The sequence below is a fragment of the Crocodylus siamensis genome, chromosome 1, assembly GCF_052110815.1.
Source record: "Crocodylus siamensis isolate JL-2025a chromosome 1, ASM5211081v1, whole genome shotgun sequence".
In the NCBI taxonomy this organism is placed as follows: Eukaryota; Metazoa; Chordata; order Crocodylia; family Crocodylidae; genus Crocodylus; species Crocodylus siamensis.
Window position 1 is genome coordinate 80,839,048 of NC_143395.1, and position 18,848 is coordinate 80,857,895.

Genomic DNA, 18,848 nt, shown 5'->3' on the forward strand with positions numbered 1-18,848 from the left:
ATGCCCTTATCTCCCCCCACTTAATTGCTGTAACTTTTACACAAGTAACAGTATATACATAATTATTTTGTATACTGCATGAATGGTGATAAAAGCATGGCAATGTGCTTCCACTTTGCTGAGTGTTGTCCTTTTTGCAATCTGCTTTTGTTGATACACTTGCAATCACTTGCTTTTTACTAAACTAAAATTGGATTTTTTTTGGTGGGGGGGAGTGAGAAGAGATGAGAAGGAAGAGAAAGCAATTTGCAACAAGCCACCCACTGAAGTTAACTGGAGGATCCTTTCAAATAGAAAATCTTACAGAAATTGATAGAGGCCTACAGACAGATATCCCGTAGGGAGTAACGAAAGCCTGTGTGTGTGAGACTGTGTTCCGCATTGTTACGAGGAATCCACATGGTAAATCCTCTTTTCCTCCCTATTTTCTGATCCTTCACCCATAGAATTTATTCACAGCATCTCTATCTTGATGTGAAATCCAAGACATTTACATTATGAAGGAGTCGGAACAATGGTAAAATTGGCTTGTTTCATTTGCTACCTTGGAAACCTACACACTTTCCATTTTCAGCTAAGTGTAAAACATACAGATGCTTGATACTCAAATGGAAATTGATATTCCTGTAAATACTCAAGCTAACAAATTGAACCATCCCATTTTCCAAATCGGGCATATATAAAACCTGGCAGCTAACTAGGGGAAAAAATGCAACTGATCTACTATTTCCAATAATTACTACTAGTAGTTATTTATATCATCAGGTCCCCCATATCTCATGAATAAGGTTTATTCTTTCTTGTTTTCCCTTTTTTCTCATTCCCTATCATAGCTCATCATCATTTATTATTTTTTGTCAGCATTCAACTTGATTTTTATGTGCTTTGAAAAATAATTCTAACATAGCTAGTTTTACCCTCATAAACCATTTAAAATGTTCAGATAATTTGATAAAATATAAAGAAATATACACGTTGAAATCCATAATGAAATCTTGTAGCAAGTCATTTTCTAAATTTCATATAGATGATAATAGGCTAAGTTAATGTTCCACATGAAAAAATGGGATCTTCTCATTTTAACGTTGCAAAGATTTCAGGATAAAGCTGGAAATTTGTTATAGCTTTACGATTTTTCTGTAAAAGTGGAAGTGTGAGAAATTATGCAATAAATGTTCTAGTTGCAAATTAAAACAGTTTATGGTAAATTAAAAAGCAAATAGAAATACTTTTGATTCCCTTGCTAAATATAAAAGAGTGAATGAATAAATGCATAGGAGAGCACACAGAATACATATTATCTTCCACTTTGTTGTGAAGAAGGGAAGAGAAATGCAGTCATATAGATTTTTATGAAACATTAGCACCTGAGCTTGTAAGCCTTCCAAACCAGGGATCTTGTCTTTCAGTCTCTGAACTGCCACAGACTGCTCCTTTGATTACATACATGACAGGACAGTAATGATGAGGTGTTGTATAGTGCTGTTTTGGCCTTTGTATCATTAAATTTGACTAGACAATACTGAAGTGACTGGAAGTTCATGTTCTATATAAAATTAGAAGGTCTGATGTTCAGTAACTGGGGACTTAATTCACTGTATGATGAGATCCAGATTTGAGCATCCAAAAGATTTGAATAATATTTGATTCCCAACACAAAATAGGTTTTTTTTTCCTTTTTCACCTCCTAAAGAATGTATCCGATATAAGACCCCTAGCATATACTTCCATATGACTGTTTCCACTAAGAAGATTTCAAAGAGCACTTGCGTAACTATTCTTCAAGGCCAGGTACAGACATTACACTTTTACTGGTGTAAGTGATCAGAAACTGGTCTATACCCGGTAACAGAAGTCCAGCACACAAAGGCTGGTTTAAAATGGCAAAACCTGGTCTAAGATTTGCTCCCACCACCAAAGGGCAAGTGTTTGTTCTGTTTACTACCAATCTAAGCTGTGCCACTTACAGAAATCCATGCAACTTAAATCAGTTCTGCCTTAGGCATTTTGACTGTCTGTATCTAGCCCAAGTGTTTTATGGGCAAACAAAGGCAAGCCAGATACAGGTTCTGTCTTCTAATCTCAGTTGTTTTTCTGGGTAGCACACTTTTGTCATGCCAGGAGGATCCTCTTCCTGTTGTCCCTCAGATTCCTTTTCCACATGTTTACCAGACAAAGATTTTCTCTCATCCCTTTTCTCTGTGAAAACTCATGTCTCAGACTCCTCCCACTGTAAATAGATATGCTGTTGTTGAGGGCAGATAGTGCAAGTGCTTATATGGGTGTCTCTTCTGCCTGTAGGCCCTTCAGTCGGTCTACATCTGCTCTCTGCTACAGAAACAAGCACATACCCCAGAGTACCCCCATTGCTTTTTCCTGTTTAACAGTAGAAGGCAGGGCAGAGTAGCACCCAAGGGCACTTTTACACATGCTCCGGCAGGGGGTGGGGGTGGAAGCGATGCTTTTACTAAAATTTCCAGAGCCTCTAACTGAAGCGCCACCGCATCGCCTGTATCAACATCCCCATGCTTAAAGATGGTGGTGGGGGCACCTGAACTAAAGCTTGCTTGACAATTTTTAAGTGCAGGGATGCTGATATATGAGACGCAGAAGGCTGCTGGAGTGTAGCAATTGCCATACTCCAGCAGACTTGATTAACCAAGTCTTATCCGATACACTGGAATTCCAGCGCGTTGGAGCAGCCTCAGAGCTCAAGTATAGACACCTGTAGAGACTAGCTGGTTCAGAGAAGCATAAGCTTTTGTAGGTGACAGTCTACTTCCTCTAATACTATGTCTTGCCTTGTTCCTGACTTTGGACTAACACAGCTGTCAATCTTGACAAAGATAGAAAAGAAAAACCTCTTGAAATGTGGTGACTATGAAATTGACTAATTCCAGCCCCTAATATTAGCAGTTAAGATTATTAGCAATTAGCAATAATGTTAAGACTGACATACTATTCAACATTTCAAGCAAGATCTGAAGGGGAAGACATTAAGAATCCAAATAGAAACTAACCACCATAGTAGAGGCTTAAATCAGTGGTGAAGATGATACAAGAATCAGACCCAGACATTCAAAGCCCATTGAGTCTTGTTAAGGGCAGATCAAATGCACCCTTTCTGTTAGCTCTTCGTAATACAGGGATGTGATACTTTAATTTGACTTACTTAGATCCAGTTCTAGTCTAGGGAATGGGATCTGAAAATTACTTTTTTGTCTAATTTGCCACAAATAAAGGACTCAAACTAATCCGATGGCTAAAGATTCCTTTCCTTATCGGAATGACTATTGCCTTCTACTCCTGAAATATAAAGTATATATTCCTGTTTCATTTTTGTGTATGTATGTGTGTGCATGAAGGGAAGAAGAGAGGTGGATAAGTGGCATGGAAAGGAATGGTGGTGCCAGAAGTGCCACTTCTCACTGGTAATTTTGAGACAGTTCAATGAATATTTACTTACTGAAATATACATACTTGTAAAATCAATCTAGCTATAGACGCCATAGCTATTAATATGAAATTTGCCATTTTAAAAACTGGCTGTTGAGCTTCAATTTTTGTTACATACTATTTTCCATGTTTTCTCACTTGAAAGGTAGATAGTTTGAAAATCTCAAGCCCAACTCAACTGCACAGACCCTGGAATAACTGAAATTGTATGATGAATACAATTTCCAGAGCCACTAAAATGACCAATCCTTAAAAACACCCATGATTTTGAAATGTGAGGTGGAGGCTCATGGATTCTACAGGGCACAGGCTACATATTTGTATTCCAGGAATTTTTCATTCATTGGGGCTTTCACTTTTTAATAGCGTCTGTTATTATGGAATCCCAGTTGTGACTTCCGAATGAAGTCTGAGTTCCATTGGACACTTAAAATAGAGAGAGGTAGGTAGCTGTTTAGTCTGAAAGTCAGACAGAAGGCAGAGCAAGGTGGCATCTGGAGTTATACTCAGGAATTAACCTCTTTATTTTGTAGGAAAAATAGTGTACCTTCCCCAAATTACAGCACTTCCTGAGTACAGAATGAATTCTGAAAATCTGCAAGTAAATAAGTTTGTCTGTCAGTTAAAATTAAACAACTGGGTCATTTAAGTGTATTTTTTCTGACATCTTCATCTTTCTTCCAAACAACTTTAACAATGGAAGAAAGTTACTTCACATTTTCCATATATTTAAAATTCATATAAATAATATGTATTTGAATAAATAATAAATAAATAAATAATCTATATTTGGATTCCCCTGCCCCCAAAATACCTAGTTAACTCAAACTACTCATGATGTTTTAACTGTGAGATTATATAAACCGGAAGGAACAGATCAGGAACATTCAAAGGGACCATAGTGACATCAGGGGTAGCTCAGTCAATCACTGCTCTTCCTCTATATGGAATCTGGATTAAATAATGCCACTGGTGTCAATGAGGTAGCATGAAGAGTTGGTGAGCTACTTGGCTCAACTTTCTTTAAAGATTCTCTGGATGCATGTTAATTTGGCATCAGTGATTGAAAATTTCTCCCTGGTTCTGGTGCTTCAGCTGAGGGCCATATAGAAACTCAACTTCAAATACTGGAGTGTCACTGCTACTCTTTCTAACAACAACAGTTTCACCTAAGAGTTAAGCTTTTACTTAAAAGAAATCCAAAAAGTTGCAGTTAAGTTACTCAAACAGCTATGCGTTCCATCCCATTGTGATGCTTTGAAAGAGAAAGTGTGTGTGTATGTTTGAGCTTTAGCATCTGTTTAATCAGCTGGGGGCCACAAATGCCAACATGCATTAATCATAACCACATCATAATCTCATGATATCACTAGAGGGCACATTTCTTTTCTTAATATACTTAGTTTTCTTTTCAACGTAACCATAAAAGTACAGGCCAAAATTCCTGTTTTGTTTCAAGGGCCAAATCAGTTTCAGATTCAACTGCGGAAAGTCAAATAGTCAAGTTCCAAAATTTTACTGATCAGAGCTCAATTGTCAAGTCTGTGTGGCTTTACCAACTGGACAAGTAAATATCTTCCCTCCCAGACTCATGGGTCTGGGGCTTCATATACTCCCCAAAACTAGGCAGGCATTTGTGCAAGCCCCAGGCCCAGATACCTTGGGGTTCAGATGGCTCCAGTCTTGCATGATCTCAAAAGGCTGAGTTCATGGTATCTCCCCTGCTAGGTAAACTATGCAAGGTATTAGTCCAAAGCCAAAAGGCTCATGATTTACCACATAGTTCACTGGGATGGTGCCACCAGAGTCTTAGCTGAGCATTTCAAGTCATGGTAAGCCATGACATTGCATACCTAGAACCCTCTGTTGTGTCCTGTCTCAGCCTGGTGCATATGATTTGTGTGGCCCCCCTCTCCGTGGTGGCCCCACAGCTCAGCACTGCTCAGTATGTGTGCACACTCCAGATACCTCCCACAAAGAAGGCATGTGTTAATTAGCCCCTACTCATGACTGGAACTGGGTGTTCTTGTCAAAAGTCTTGGGATATTCCAAAAATGTATGTGCAGATGAGGTGCAAGGTAACCTGGTGTGTCTTCACCTCAGGGAGGGTGGGATCACACTAATCACATGTGCCAGGCTGAGAGGGGCCAACAGAGGCATTCTGGGTGTGCAATGTCAAATGACTTGAAAAAGAGTCAGTGGTGAGGGGGACTGTGTTCAGTAGGCACTACCATTTATCTTATTCAGATGGACTGTACTAGTCTATCCTTGTGGTTGATTCCCATCAGCAAGTTTGCCCAGTGTGGCCCATGTGTTTTACAGTCATGCTCAGTGATGGAGGCATTAAATCAACTTCATAGTTGGTTTTCAATGCTGAGCACATGCTGCTTTTGGTAGCAGTTTAATAATAGTATATTTAGTGAGATTTCTTTGTATGCGATTATAAGATAAGGGGCTTTATTCCCCATGCCAAATTGGGGGAAAATCTCATTGTGGAATCAAGTAAAAATGGTAATTGTAACAACCTTGTAATGTTCTTTTAGTCTGAAATCAGTAAAACATTCTCTCAGCCAAGTTCCACTTATACACAGTTTTTTGCTTGCAATCACACTGAAGCTGCAATTAAAGTACAGGCCAAATTTGCCAGCTCTATTAAAATAATTGGAATTATGCTCTATTTAGATTAGCTAAGGATCTGGTCATAGTTTGTAACAAATATAGATGATAATATACAAAAAATTTACCACTTTCCTAAAAACTATAAATACAGAATAATGCTAAATCTTATGTGGATATGCTTCTAATCTAGAAGTCATATATACCAATGTAGCTTTACATTATATATCACATCTAATCCAAGGTCATAAGGCATAGCTACAACATTTTTCTAGAAGTATGCTATATATTATACCAGAAATACTATACCTTTATTTTTTAAATTAAGATTACCATGTCTCAAACAACCAATGAAAAATTTACTAAGCCAATGATAACATAATCTTTTTAAGCAAATCAATTTAGGGTTAGTACCTTTGGAAACTCATATATTGGCTTATCAGCATATTTTAAATTAAATAGCTCCAGAAGCTTCACAGCCCTGGACAACATAGTTTTGAAATTATCTGTGTTCTGCAAAACTTAAAATAATATTCTTCCAATTTGTTTTCTAGAATTCAAATTCTGGACAAGTTGGCTAATGCATTAAATCAAATCAGACTTAAATAGCCGGGTTGCTTTAGTTTCACAGGAAAGAAAATATGGCTTACCTTATTAGGGATTCATTTAGTAGTAGGGCAGATGGCACTCCTTTTATATTGTTCTCTGTACCCCTCTCCCTCAACACAGTTCATACAATGTTTTCACCTCCCTCTTCCAAAGGCTTTGCTATCCATTGCTACACACTCAGTTTTCCATCCCCCACTATCATGAGGATCTCACTGATGCATGCAAATTAAGCCTTCCCAGCTTCTTTGTAAGATTCTCTCTCTGTTACTTTCTTCACTCTCTAGTCTCTGTAGTAATATTATTAATGTACTAAGAGCGAAGGAAAGAACAAAGCATCTATTCTACATAGCTGGGAGAGTGGAAGCCTCTGTCTCGCTGACTTTGCTTTACACAACGGTACAGAGATTGAAGTAGCCCTGGAATGTAATGATAGCAATACAAACAAGATAATACATTAGCCACCTTGTTCAGAAAGGGAGTCCTAGAAACTGAATTTGTTCTTAAATTGCTATTAATTTACAAATTAATATATTATACCAGGCCAAAAACCTTAAGCACAGTAAAATAATTTTAAAAAAAGTCTCATGGCAAAGGACAACCTCAATAATATAAACAAATCCTAGTTTCTTAAAAAAAGGAAAAAAAAATCAGTTTAAAAGTTTATGCCAGTCTACAAAAAAGAGTCTATTTTTCTCAAGTTATATCTGTCCTCTTTTAAAGTTAGGGTCAATTCCCAAACAATAATACAATATTTTGACAATAATTATATATTTAAAGTGCATATATAAGAATCCTTTCCAACAGCAACAGTTATTCCCAGTAACTTTCTCCTGAACTTTTAGCCCCATAAGGTTAGCATTCAGGAAGCTCAGCTGCTGTCTAACAAACTTAATTAATCAAAAAGTCATTTCCGAGCTGTAACTATGAGTAAAAGTGCTTCAAGTGCGCTAGCAAGCCTACAAGTTAATCAAAATGCTAATGCAGTACAAATTAAAGTTGTGATTAACATTTCACAGTAGCTGCTTAAGTGAATTGATCACACAAATGGGTTAAGCATTAGTCATTTCCTCAAGCTCCAACTGGGAAAAGGTTTGTCATGGATGGGGGAGGAATTGTACATAAGCAGCACCAAATCATCATTAAAGTGTCACCAAGATGCCACCATACAATGTTTTACAAACATATAAATTGTTTACTCCCCAAAAATTAAGTTAAAAGCCCTTTAATATACAAAATAACATATGTACCTTTGTAAGGGCAGGAGGCACGCTACTTTAACATTTTTTTAACATATAGGCACTTTCGCTATACATTTCTGTTTATTATTTATAAATGGACACTACCATTGTTGCAAACACTTGAGAGGAAGATTTTGATTATTCTGTTGCTTCTATTATCTTGAGCAGTGATAATATCAATCCAAATATAGAAGAAGGTAATATTAAAACCTAACTGAATCTGACTGCTACCACTGCAGTGCCAAATACAGAACACAAATATATGTACTAGCTAAGGGCAGAGTCCCAGCCCTGAACGTGTTTCAAGAAATTCTTCTATACTTAAAGTTTATTTGGTTTTCCCCTCCTGTCTCAGCTCCAAAGGGCTCCCTGTTTATTTATAGTTACACACGCATCCCTTCAAATAGAGTGACTATCCCCTGCTTCAGACACACCTTGACAATTCTTAAATACACAGCCATAAAACAGATCATTGCTGTAGTCCCCTCCCTCCAACCATTAATCAACATATCTACAGTAACCAGCAATAACCCAGCAGCTAAAAACCTACTTAAGATCTTTAAGATTTCCCATCAGAGCCTTCCCATTTTTCCACAGCTAGGGAAAATAAATAGGTCTGAGAACATGCTGCGAAGGTCAATAATCTGGTGCAGGGTGGAAGGGGAGGGGGGTGAAGGAGTTGAATGAACAGGTGGGAGGTGGAAATAAAGTTAAAGGCTGAGGAGCATTTTCTCTCTCATGTAAGGGGGACTACAGCTCAGATACCCTGTTGATCACAGAGATGTTGCTGAGGATGGTTAGACATGACTCCCTATAGAGCTGTTCAGCCAGGTCTGTCAGAAGATTCTTTTATTAAATACTGTAGTGCATAAGTTAAACAAATCAGAATACTTGTATGAGATCTTACTGCTGCACATGCATGCAGTAAAAGTCCTTCTGAAAGTCAGCTAATGCCTAAGTAATATGTTAATTGCAATAAACTCATTACTATTATACTGTGTCTAACTATCGCATCACATTCTACATAAGAAGAAAAGATCCCTGCCTAGAAGGGCTTATAATCTAATTCTGGGTGTGGCATAATGAAAGCAGAAACAAAACATTGATGAAAGGCAGGGGGTTACAGCAGTAAAACTGCATTGTTCCTCAGTTAAGACATGCACGTTTCTCACTGCAAACTGCACTTCATTTTACAGTTCCAAATCTGACTGCTCTTCTGTCTCCTCTCAATGTACAGGTATCCTACTGAGATGAGCTTAACACATCCATCGGCAAACACTCCTCAAAGGTTAAGGCTGAGCTCTATGGCAGTCCTACTCCCTGGCAATACTAAAATATTTTATCAACGATTATACTACAAGTGGAGGTTCGTGGCCAATCCAAATGCAAAGCCAGCTACTATTCATATCATTTCTCAGTACAAATGACTGCCCTGCTGAATATGAGACTGATTGTATTACTACCTCAATTATCCATTTCAATTAATACAAACATAGTAGGCAGTTTCAGAACAGTAGCATAAGAGCTGATCACAGCCAAGAGATATAAGGCTTGAGAAGAGAATCAAAAAAGATTACAGGTATTCTTTTTACAGTACATGTACACCACATTGTCCTAAATCAGGGAGTGACAAAGACGAGGTATTCATCCTACACTGAGAAGTATACTATACAAAATACTAGCCGATCATTTAGTTACAAATAAAACCAATTTTTATCCTCCACTTTTAACTATCTTCTCCAAAGGACTGAAGAAATACAGGTGAGTTATGCAGGTGAAGTGCTGGTATGTTTGACCCATCCCATTGAGTCCTGCACCTGCACCTTCTTCCACTCAGAGAAGCAGCAAGTGGCATATTGGACATAAGGATATGATACAGCAGTTTCTTAAAAATAAAATATTGCGGATTTGAGTGTTGTCATAGTCATGATGATTCAGGAAGCACACAGCATTTTTTGTGATGACTTTTATTGGACCAACTGCATGGTTGGAAGAGCTATTGGGCAAGCTTGCAGGCATCAAGTGTCCTTCCTCAGGTGACATATTATAGGAGTGTTTATAGGCTTCACATGACACTGCATAATTGTGGTATATAAAAAGAAATTACCCCTGCCCTGGAAATCTCACACTATACCCAGAAAAGACAAAAAGACAAAGGGTGGGAGAAATGAAGTGTTATCTTCAAATTTTCCAAGTGGGAAACCTAGGCATAAATCAATTAAGTGACCTGCTGCCCAAGATCACACAGGATGTCTATGGCAGAGCTGGAAACTGAACACACACTTCCTGAGCCACTACCCAGTGCCTTAAATCTATAATCCTGTGTTAGTTCTTATCACTTATTTTTCAGCGTGGGGACAGAGCCATGCATACTGAAAACTTGTACAGTTCGATCAATGATTTTTTGGCCATTACCTGGGAAGCAGCAAAAACTGGTATTCAGCTACCAGGAAAATCACATTACATTTCCCTGTACTTGTGAAGAAAATGGAATGTATTTCATAGCCCAGTTGCATATAAGTAGATGGACTATGAAACTGCTATATCACACACCTTATTATAAGGAACTAAACGCATGCCTAATAGGTTTAATAATAGCAAGTCTTCTGTGAAGCACACTTGTCCCATTTTCTTCGGCACAATTAAATTTATCTACAAGGATAATACACCATTTGCTGTAACTGGTTTATTGTTCTGTAAAATGGAGAATCTGCTCTTTTACCTTTTAATTGGCATTTGCCATCAAAACTTAGGAGAATACCCTGTATTTAAAGCTTGTCTAAAACTATCCTAACAATACAACTAATTCAATAGAAGAGATCACCCACAAAAATTCTTCCCTTTTGTCCCAAATATATTTCAATACACAATTTTAATAGGAAAGGAAAATGTTGTCCTCTGAAAAGTAATTTTGTAGTAGTAGTGGCAAGCACTTTTGATCAGACAGATTTTGACCAATGAATTAAGTAAACCCAGCTAATATGTACTTTTGTTAACAGTGAAAGAGGGTTAGGCAACAGAAATTACACTTTACAAGTAATTAGAGGAATCCTCAGTCTAAAAAGTTACTTTAAGGTAGAAGATAAAATTTGTCCATCCCAGAGGGATCCTGAAAAACAAGTCACGGCCATCACAACATGTGACTGACACATTAGAGCAGGGGTAGGCAACGTTTTTTGGCTGGAGTGCCAAAAAACACCACAATGCCTACTTTGGAAGGTGGTGGAGCGCCAGCATGGCAGAAAAACAAAATGAGGGTGGGGGTATGTGGCAGGATGCCCTGCTTGTGCCCCTTGTCCCCCACCCAAAGCCCCTGCCCCCCACCCCTACTGTGCCATGCCCCTCACCCAAAGCCTCTGCCCCCCAGCCCTACTACCCCTTGACCCCCACCCAAAGCCCCTGTTTTGGCTCTGGGCAGCTGCAGCAAGCAGGCTGCAAACAGCTGCATGGGGTTCATCACCTCCATGTCAGGAGCAGGGGAGAGACCGGGGCTACACTGCCTCAGGCCCCTCCCACACCACCCGCTCTGAAATGCAGGTGCACGTGCCGGTGTGGAGCTGGTGCCAGAGCGTGGCACAGCTGTTTGGAGCCTCCCGGCTGCAGCTGGCCCTGGTTCTGTGGAGCTGCTGCCAGCTGGGATCCTGGGCTGCTCCCAGCTGGCAGCTGGGATGCTGCAAGCCCTGCTGGGAGCAACCCAAGCTCCATCACTGGCAGCAGCTACCCGGAGCCGGGGCTGGCCGCAGCAGGCCAAGCAAAATGGCCTCATATGCCACAGTCAGCATGTGCGCCAGGGGTTGCCGACCCTTGCATTAGAGGCATATCTTTAAAAACAAGAAGGAAGACTTGGGAAGGCTTCTCTCTCAGGAAATAAATTAATTGTTTGAAACAGGTTTATCTGGTTAGTTTGCAAACTGTTCCTTTTTGTCCAAAATGAATATTTGGAAAGATGATGTTGGTGAGAATGGGGGCAGGAATATGAATGACCAGACTTGTATACTCTTTTCAGGAATACAAGATAGAAGATGAAAGATGCATGGGAATCTGGACGGGAAAAAGGATTTATATGGCAGTAAAAGGTGGAGATCTTCAGGAGCGTGAGACAGGATGCAAACCCAGGCCTTTTTGCTGAGTCATAAGCATTTGAAAATGTTTGGTAATGTTACTATATTGGTACTCTCAGAGCAGCAGTGTTGGGGGAGTCTGTGGATGATTTGCTCATTGGCAGGTATCACAACTTCATTTTTCGTTTGGTCACATATTGAAGGTTATCTACGTGAACTTAACAGGTAGAGACTTAAGAATTAGCAAATACATAAATATATGGAATATAAAATGAAAATCTCCAACAAAAAATTACTGACTTTCCAGGCCGTTAAAAACCTTCAGTTTGATTCCTGATGCATGTGCGTAGGTACTACGTGTACATGGGAACTGCTACACACAGAGTAAACAGATACTTCTACCATTGAGTTCCCTCTTCACAACTTTTATCTTTTTTTTCATACCTCCTGACCTAGAGTTCATCAACAGGTCAGTACCAGGAAAAAAGGTAACAACCAGTATATAACCCTGTCTATTGCTTAGACACTAGGAACTTTAACCTTAGTTTGGAAACCGTGACTAATAAGATGAAGCAAATATTCTCCCAAGAGGCTGAAACCATGTACCAGTTTCAAGCACAAATGTGTTGGTACGCTTTTCTCTCTTTTTAAATTGCTTTTTATCCTTCATATTGATGGGTAGTTAAAAAGGCACAATATAATTCAGAAATGTAACTTTTCAGAAGCTTTTGTTCCATTTAATGGAACTCTGGAATATTTCACTTTTAAGTGAAAACAATTTTCAAACATTCCCTATCCTGGGATAGAGAGATGAAAAATATATGCGCCTTAGCATTCCAGGGAAAATATTTGTACCGAAAGCCTCAGACCCTGGGTACTGCATTGATACTCTGTAGTTCATAGTGAACTTTCCTGGTAAAAGTGTTGCCATAATTAATAGTGGGACTTCTGCTATTCACTGGCCTGACATCCAGTGAAGAAAATGCATGCGTGTGCATACACACACAATATTCTGAAGGTGAATTTTGTGTTTTGCAGCATCTATGGCAGTTTTAAGAGCTGATAAAAGATTATTGTTGTTATACTGAATACTACTAACAATGACAACGATGATGATAATAATGTGCCAATTTGAGGTTAGGTGCACAATATATCTTATTCTCTCACATATAACACATTTTTTTCTCAAAAAAGCAGCTGCCGGTAATTGCAGCAAATACAGGAAATATGGAAAGAAGAGTTTCTGCCAGGTATTGGCAAAAGCAAAAGTAATATCTACAGGGAGCAGAACACTGACACTAGGTTCTACTTCTTAGCTGCTGCTGCCTGATTAGTTATTACAAGGAAAGAACTTTTTAAAATCCATTCTACCTTTCAGAAACAGATGTATATTACATTCTAGGACATGTTGTATCTTAGAAAATATAGTATGTAGTTAGACACAGTATTTCAAATGGACTACATGATCCAGCACAAGTCTAGAATGACAAGGTACATTTGTTTGCACAAATTGTAGGCCTGTTTAAGGTAATACAGTTACACTCATTTGGATGTGGTCAGTGTGTGCATATCCAGGGATCAAAAACATTCACACACACAAAAAAAGTGGAGCATGCATGGGCAATGTGCGCCGCTCAAAACTGGAGCCAGGCTTCCCGGAGCCATGCTGTGGCTGCTGGCCAGGCTCTGCATGGCGGAATTGCCTGCTGCAGTCCTGGGAGGCCCTCAGCCCAGTGCTGGCCCCAACCTCCCCTACCCACCCAGGGTAACTTGCTGCCCTCCAAAGCTCACACGCGGCACAAGCATTCCGCAAGGTCACTAGTTGTCTCCAGGGAATCAGAAACATCCATGCTCCTGCGGATGTGCCAATGGGTGCATCTACACATGCAATTAGGGTGAAAAAATAAATACTGGAGTATTTTATGCCAGAGTTTATCGCTCCTGAGTGCAGCATGTACACATGCGCCTGGGACCACAGTACACTGAGCTGGAGTACAGCAGCCCTAGGCTAGCAGGGGACCTGGGGGAACACGTGTAGATGCACCCATTGTGCATGGGAGAAGAGATAGAGAAGCAATAAAAACTGCTGAACAAATACTAAATTATTTTGCTTACTCTAAAGTGTTGGCTTAATAATTAAAATTATTGTTGCAATGCATTTGAGCATTTCCTAGGTTGTTCCAGTCCCCAACAAAAATACACTGATAACTCAGCAGAAAGCAATTCAAATTGTTCCTAGACATTACATTTCACTATGTTCCAATTCACTAATAACAAAATGGAAACCAGCAGCTATCAAATATATAATGAATTACAGTACCTGGCATATGCGAATAGCTTGGTCCAACACTGTCTTTGTATCAGTAGCATAATCTGGACAAGGCAGCATAGCACGACTAAAATGGGCTTGCAGCAGTAGGTGTGTTTTTGTATGTGAACTGTCAAATGAATAAGGATTGACTTCAAGGGGGAGATGCTTTGCCAGTTCACTGTTCATCTGATCTTCATTGTGTCTCACTGGAAGGTCTGTGTATTCTTCAGCATCCTTAAAAAAGAGGACAAAAACCAGTTTTATAAGAACATGAAATGCAAAATGTAATTGCAAACAAATGGCAGGGTCTTTTTTCCTCTTTGAAACATTTAAAACCAAATATGTCAAAATTATTGAACACCTTTGAGTCTCTGGGGTTTTGTTAAAAGCAACAACTCTATTCACAACTTAAGAATTCTTTAGTTTACTCATTTGACAAAATCATGCTTATGTTAAAACATCCGAACAACCTTGAAGTATTTTAAATACTCTTTATATAGCTGATTTTTATGCTAATAAAAAGAGCAATGCTAATTTCATATGTATAGAAATAATATGCCTGTTAGTCAAATATAGTGTTTCAGATAGGCTAAATGACCTCCTTGATGTCTTCTTCAACCCCAAATGGCTCAATGAGTGTTTTTAGAATTACTGAGAGGAGTCAATACTGCACATTTTCGTTTCTCAGTGTTTTGGTTCCTTTTCATATTCAAAGACACTGTGCCCTTGAAATGTTTAAAAGAAATGTTATAAATTAAATGTCCATGGAACAAATGACCGGTATCTAAATAATTATTAAAACTGCAAATCAATGTCTGGAGGAAAACCCAACTGTCTATGCCTGAAGATGGACCTCTACCACGGCTTTTTGCAAGAAACAAGTGTAGAGTGCTTTCGGAATGTGCATCTCTATACCAACAGATGCTCTGTGTTTTACTTTGTAAGATTTTGGAGATGAGATCAAGACGGACTGGTCTTGTAGCCATGCCAGAGTGAGTGAATCTACCACTTCTCCTGAGGAGTAAGAATCTAACAGCAGCGGGGCTACCACATCCTCAAAAATATAGTTTTCACCTCCTCTCTCTCTGCCCACCTCCATACCCTTCATGCATCAAGCTAATCTACTGTTTGGTATCGGAAGGATTTGCCCCTGAGGACCTCTCTAGATGTTCAGGGAAAGGTGTTATAGGATCTGATCCGCAATCCACACAATCATACCTCCTGCCATGACACACGATCAAGCATCAGGTCCAATCATGTCTTATTGCTATTGCTAGGGGAGACCAGGATCACAAAACCCAGGCTCCCCGTGCACCAGCTCCCATGGCTGCAAGCCTCAACAGCTTATGGGGCTTGCAGTAGGAGCAGCATGTGAAAACCTGGCCCCACTGGGAGCTTTGTCAGCTGATGAGGCTTGCAGCAAGGCCAGCGCATGCAACCTTGGCCTGCTGTGCTGGGGTTCTCGAGGGAAGAGTGTGGAACACTGCCCCTGTTGTGAGCCTCCTCAGCTGATGGGCCTCCCAGCCGGGGTGGCATGTGAAACACTGCCCCTCACTGGTGAATCACGCCTTAAGTGTAATGTGTAGATGGGGCCTAAGTGTGAAGTAGTGTGATTAAAATAAAATACAACATGCATCATCTTTTTCACTTGTAATCAGTGTAAGTAGACATATTTTTTTACCCTCTGGTTCACTGAACATTTTAGCAGTCTGCAAGGCAATGCCATCAGAGAGGAGAGTGCTTTCCAAACTAGCGGATCTAGCAAAGGGATTGTCAGATTAAAATATCTAGGGTTTTGTGTTCCTCTTGAACAATACATTTGACTATGGACTTTAGTCTCCAATCAGACTTCCAGAAATCCACATTAATTAGATGTTCACAAAGGTTAGTAATTTTAAATGTGATACAGGAAAAAATGCTCTTTTGAGTATGCCTTAAGGGAACTTTAATAGCTCAATGTAACAACTGATTTATGTCCTAATTCATACTACATTTTTCAACCACTTAGAATAGCTACACAGCTTTTATCAAACAAGCAACAGCACAGTTTCTAATTACATATATGCCAAAAGAAAGCTACATTTAAACACTGTGAATGTACATACAATATTGTAAATGTAAATGGAAGATTCTTTACAATTTAAGAGCACTGAGAAATAAAATCAGTGTGTCATTACTTTATTTCATACTCTTAGAACAAATTTCAATTGAAGATTGACTAAAGACAACTGCTGCCTAATCCCTGATGTCTCTGCCAGATCTCTTGTGAAAACTGTGGTCATTTATTCTCTGAACCTAAGGTCACAATCTTTTTAAGCCCTATAGAACATTGCATGTTTGCTTCACCCTTATTTAACTCACATCTCCTTCAAAGATATTTTAAAGAATATTTACCAAGGAGATTTTTTACTTAGTTTTCCCTTGCAATTTAAAGCAGCAAACAGGAGAAGGATCAGCTGAACGGCTCCAGACCAACTGGTATTTTTGAAAATATGCTCTCACTAGATCTTCCCCAGCACAACAAGAACACTTATTTTAAACAACTTGCTTACCTAATTTCCTGTTTGTGGTCATTGACTGTAAGTAAGTGAGGTTCATTTTCTTATCTGCATCATGTAGGTAATTAAAGGAAATTGAGAATGGGTAGTGAAGCTTTTATGCAACTGGGAATGAAGCTGAATGGAGGGCACCAAGGTCAGCAGAGTCCATTATATTTTTATGTGAGAGGCCAGTATGTCTGCCCTGTCCTTGTTTGTTTAGTGTAGGCTGGACAGACTACTAACTGCAAATCTGTTTCTCTGATTTGCCCAGCTGTCCTTGAATAAAGACATCTTCCATTCCAAAATGTTAAATGACAGTGATTGACAACTCTATGATGAACTCTGCTTGTAACCCCCTGCTACTGTTTTCAGATTGCACAAGAAAAGACAGAATAAAGAAACATCCTTCATAATCACCTCAAATGGGACCTGCTGTTCACTCAATATTTTTCATTTTCATTTCCTTTTTCATTAGGAACTTCAATCTGTTCAGCAAATGCTATAGACTCAACTATCCTAAAGTGTCCTATATATTTTTATTACATTGTGTTTGAACACTATATGGGACAAAATGGATTCGGCCGCATATCCATTTCAACATCACTTGAAACAGCAGTGTTATGCTGTGAAATTTCTAGTATAAATGTTACAATTAGACTAGAAATGATTGCTATGGATTTTCCTCTTTTGCTCGTCTCTGATATTGCGTTGAAGCAGGACTTTTATATCTTATAGCACATATGATACATACCATATGTTATATGTAATATCTATGGGGAAACCATAAACTATTTGGACTGTAACCAGTAGCCAATTACAGGTTTTAACCATGCATTAAAACAGTGCATATTTAGTGGCCCCCATGACTCCCAAAACTCCAACTTGGTGGGAATGTTACGAGTTTCTAGGATTCTTCTGCAGTGTCTCCTTCTGGCTGCTAGAGATTGCTGTGGTAAAATTTTCAGGAAGTTAAGAACCTTCCGACTCTTCTGTTTTTACTAATCTTCCTGTTGGATTCGCACAAGGTCTGAGACAAGAGGATGTCAAGGGAGGCAAGGAGACACAGAAATTGAAGACAGCAGCCACTGGATCTTGATATACCTTTCTCTGCTATGAAGACTGAAGGACTAAATAGGTCCTTACAGAGTGTCATCACATCGCCCCTTAACCTTCTCTTTTGTAAGACAAATAGATTGATCTCCTTAATTCTCAGCAGAAGTCAACATTTTCCAGTCCAGTAATCATCCTTGTGGTTCCTCTTTGAATTCTGTCTAGACTTTTCAAATCTTTCTTGAACCGTTCATGAGAAATGAACACAGGACTTCAGCAGCAGTTGGCACAGCTGCTAGATGCTGATACAATATCACCGCTTTACTTCTATGTAATATTTCAGGGTACTGCATCTAGGGAGAAAGAACCAGCAGCATACCTATATGCCAGGGAACTCCCTGCTTGTCCACACAGAGACAGAAAGGGATCTTGGAGTCATTATTAATTCCAAGATGAATATGGTTCAACAGTGTGAGTACACGGTCAGTAAGGCTAACTGCACCTTGTTGTGCATCCACAGATCCAAGGAGCAGGTCCAAGGAGGTGATCCTCCCCCTCTCTGTGACACCGGTCAAGCCGCAGCTGGAGTACTGCATCCAGTTCTGGGCACTGCACTTCAGGAGGGTCGTGGACAGTATTGAGAGGGTCCAGAGGAGGGCCACTCACATGGTCAAGGGCAGCAGGGCAGGCCCTACAAGGACAGGCTACAGGACCTCAAACTGTTCAGCCTCCACAAGAGAAGGCTGAGCGGGGATCTGGTGGCCATCTATAAACTTGCCAGTGGGGAATGGGAGAGGCCCTGTTCCCCCGAACACTACCAGGAGTAACTAACCCACAACTTCAACTTGTAAGATGTTGGTGGTGTCGGGGTGGATGATGGGGGAGCCATGAAGGGCCCAATCCTTGCTGTTGCTGTGTAGCCCCGGTCCCTTCAGCACCATCCACCCAGAGGCCTGTGCACCAAGCA

The 18,848-nt window shown here is 39.6% G+C and overlaps 1 protein-coding gene across 3 annotated transcripts in view; it reads right to left on the reverse strand.

Moving 5' to 3' along the window:
• ASCC3 (activating signal cointegrator 1 complex subunit 3) overlaps positions 1–18,848 on the reverse strand; it is a 560,200-nt gene that overhangs the window by 18,001 nt on the left and 523,351 nt on the right. For all 3 annotated transcript variants that reach the window (XM_090037230.1, XM_090037224.1, XM_090037218.1), the window contains one exon: positions 14,301–14,525. In XM_090037230.1, the coding sequence (XP_089893356.1) occupies positions 14,301–14,525 (225 nt within the window). The remainder of the gene's footprint in view (positions 1–14,300; positions 14,526–18,848) is intronic.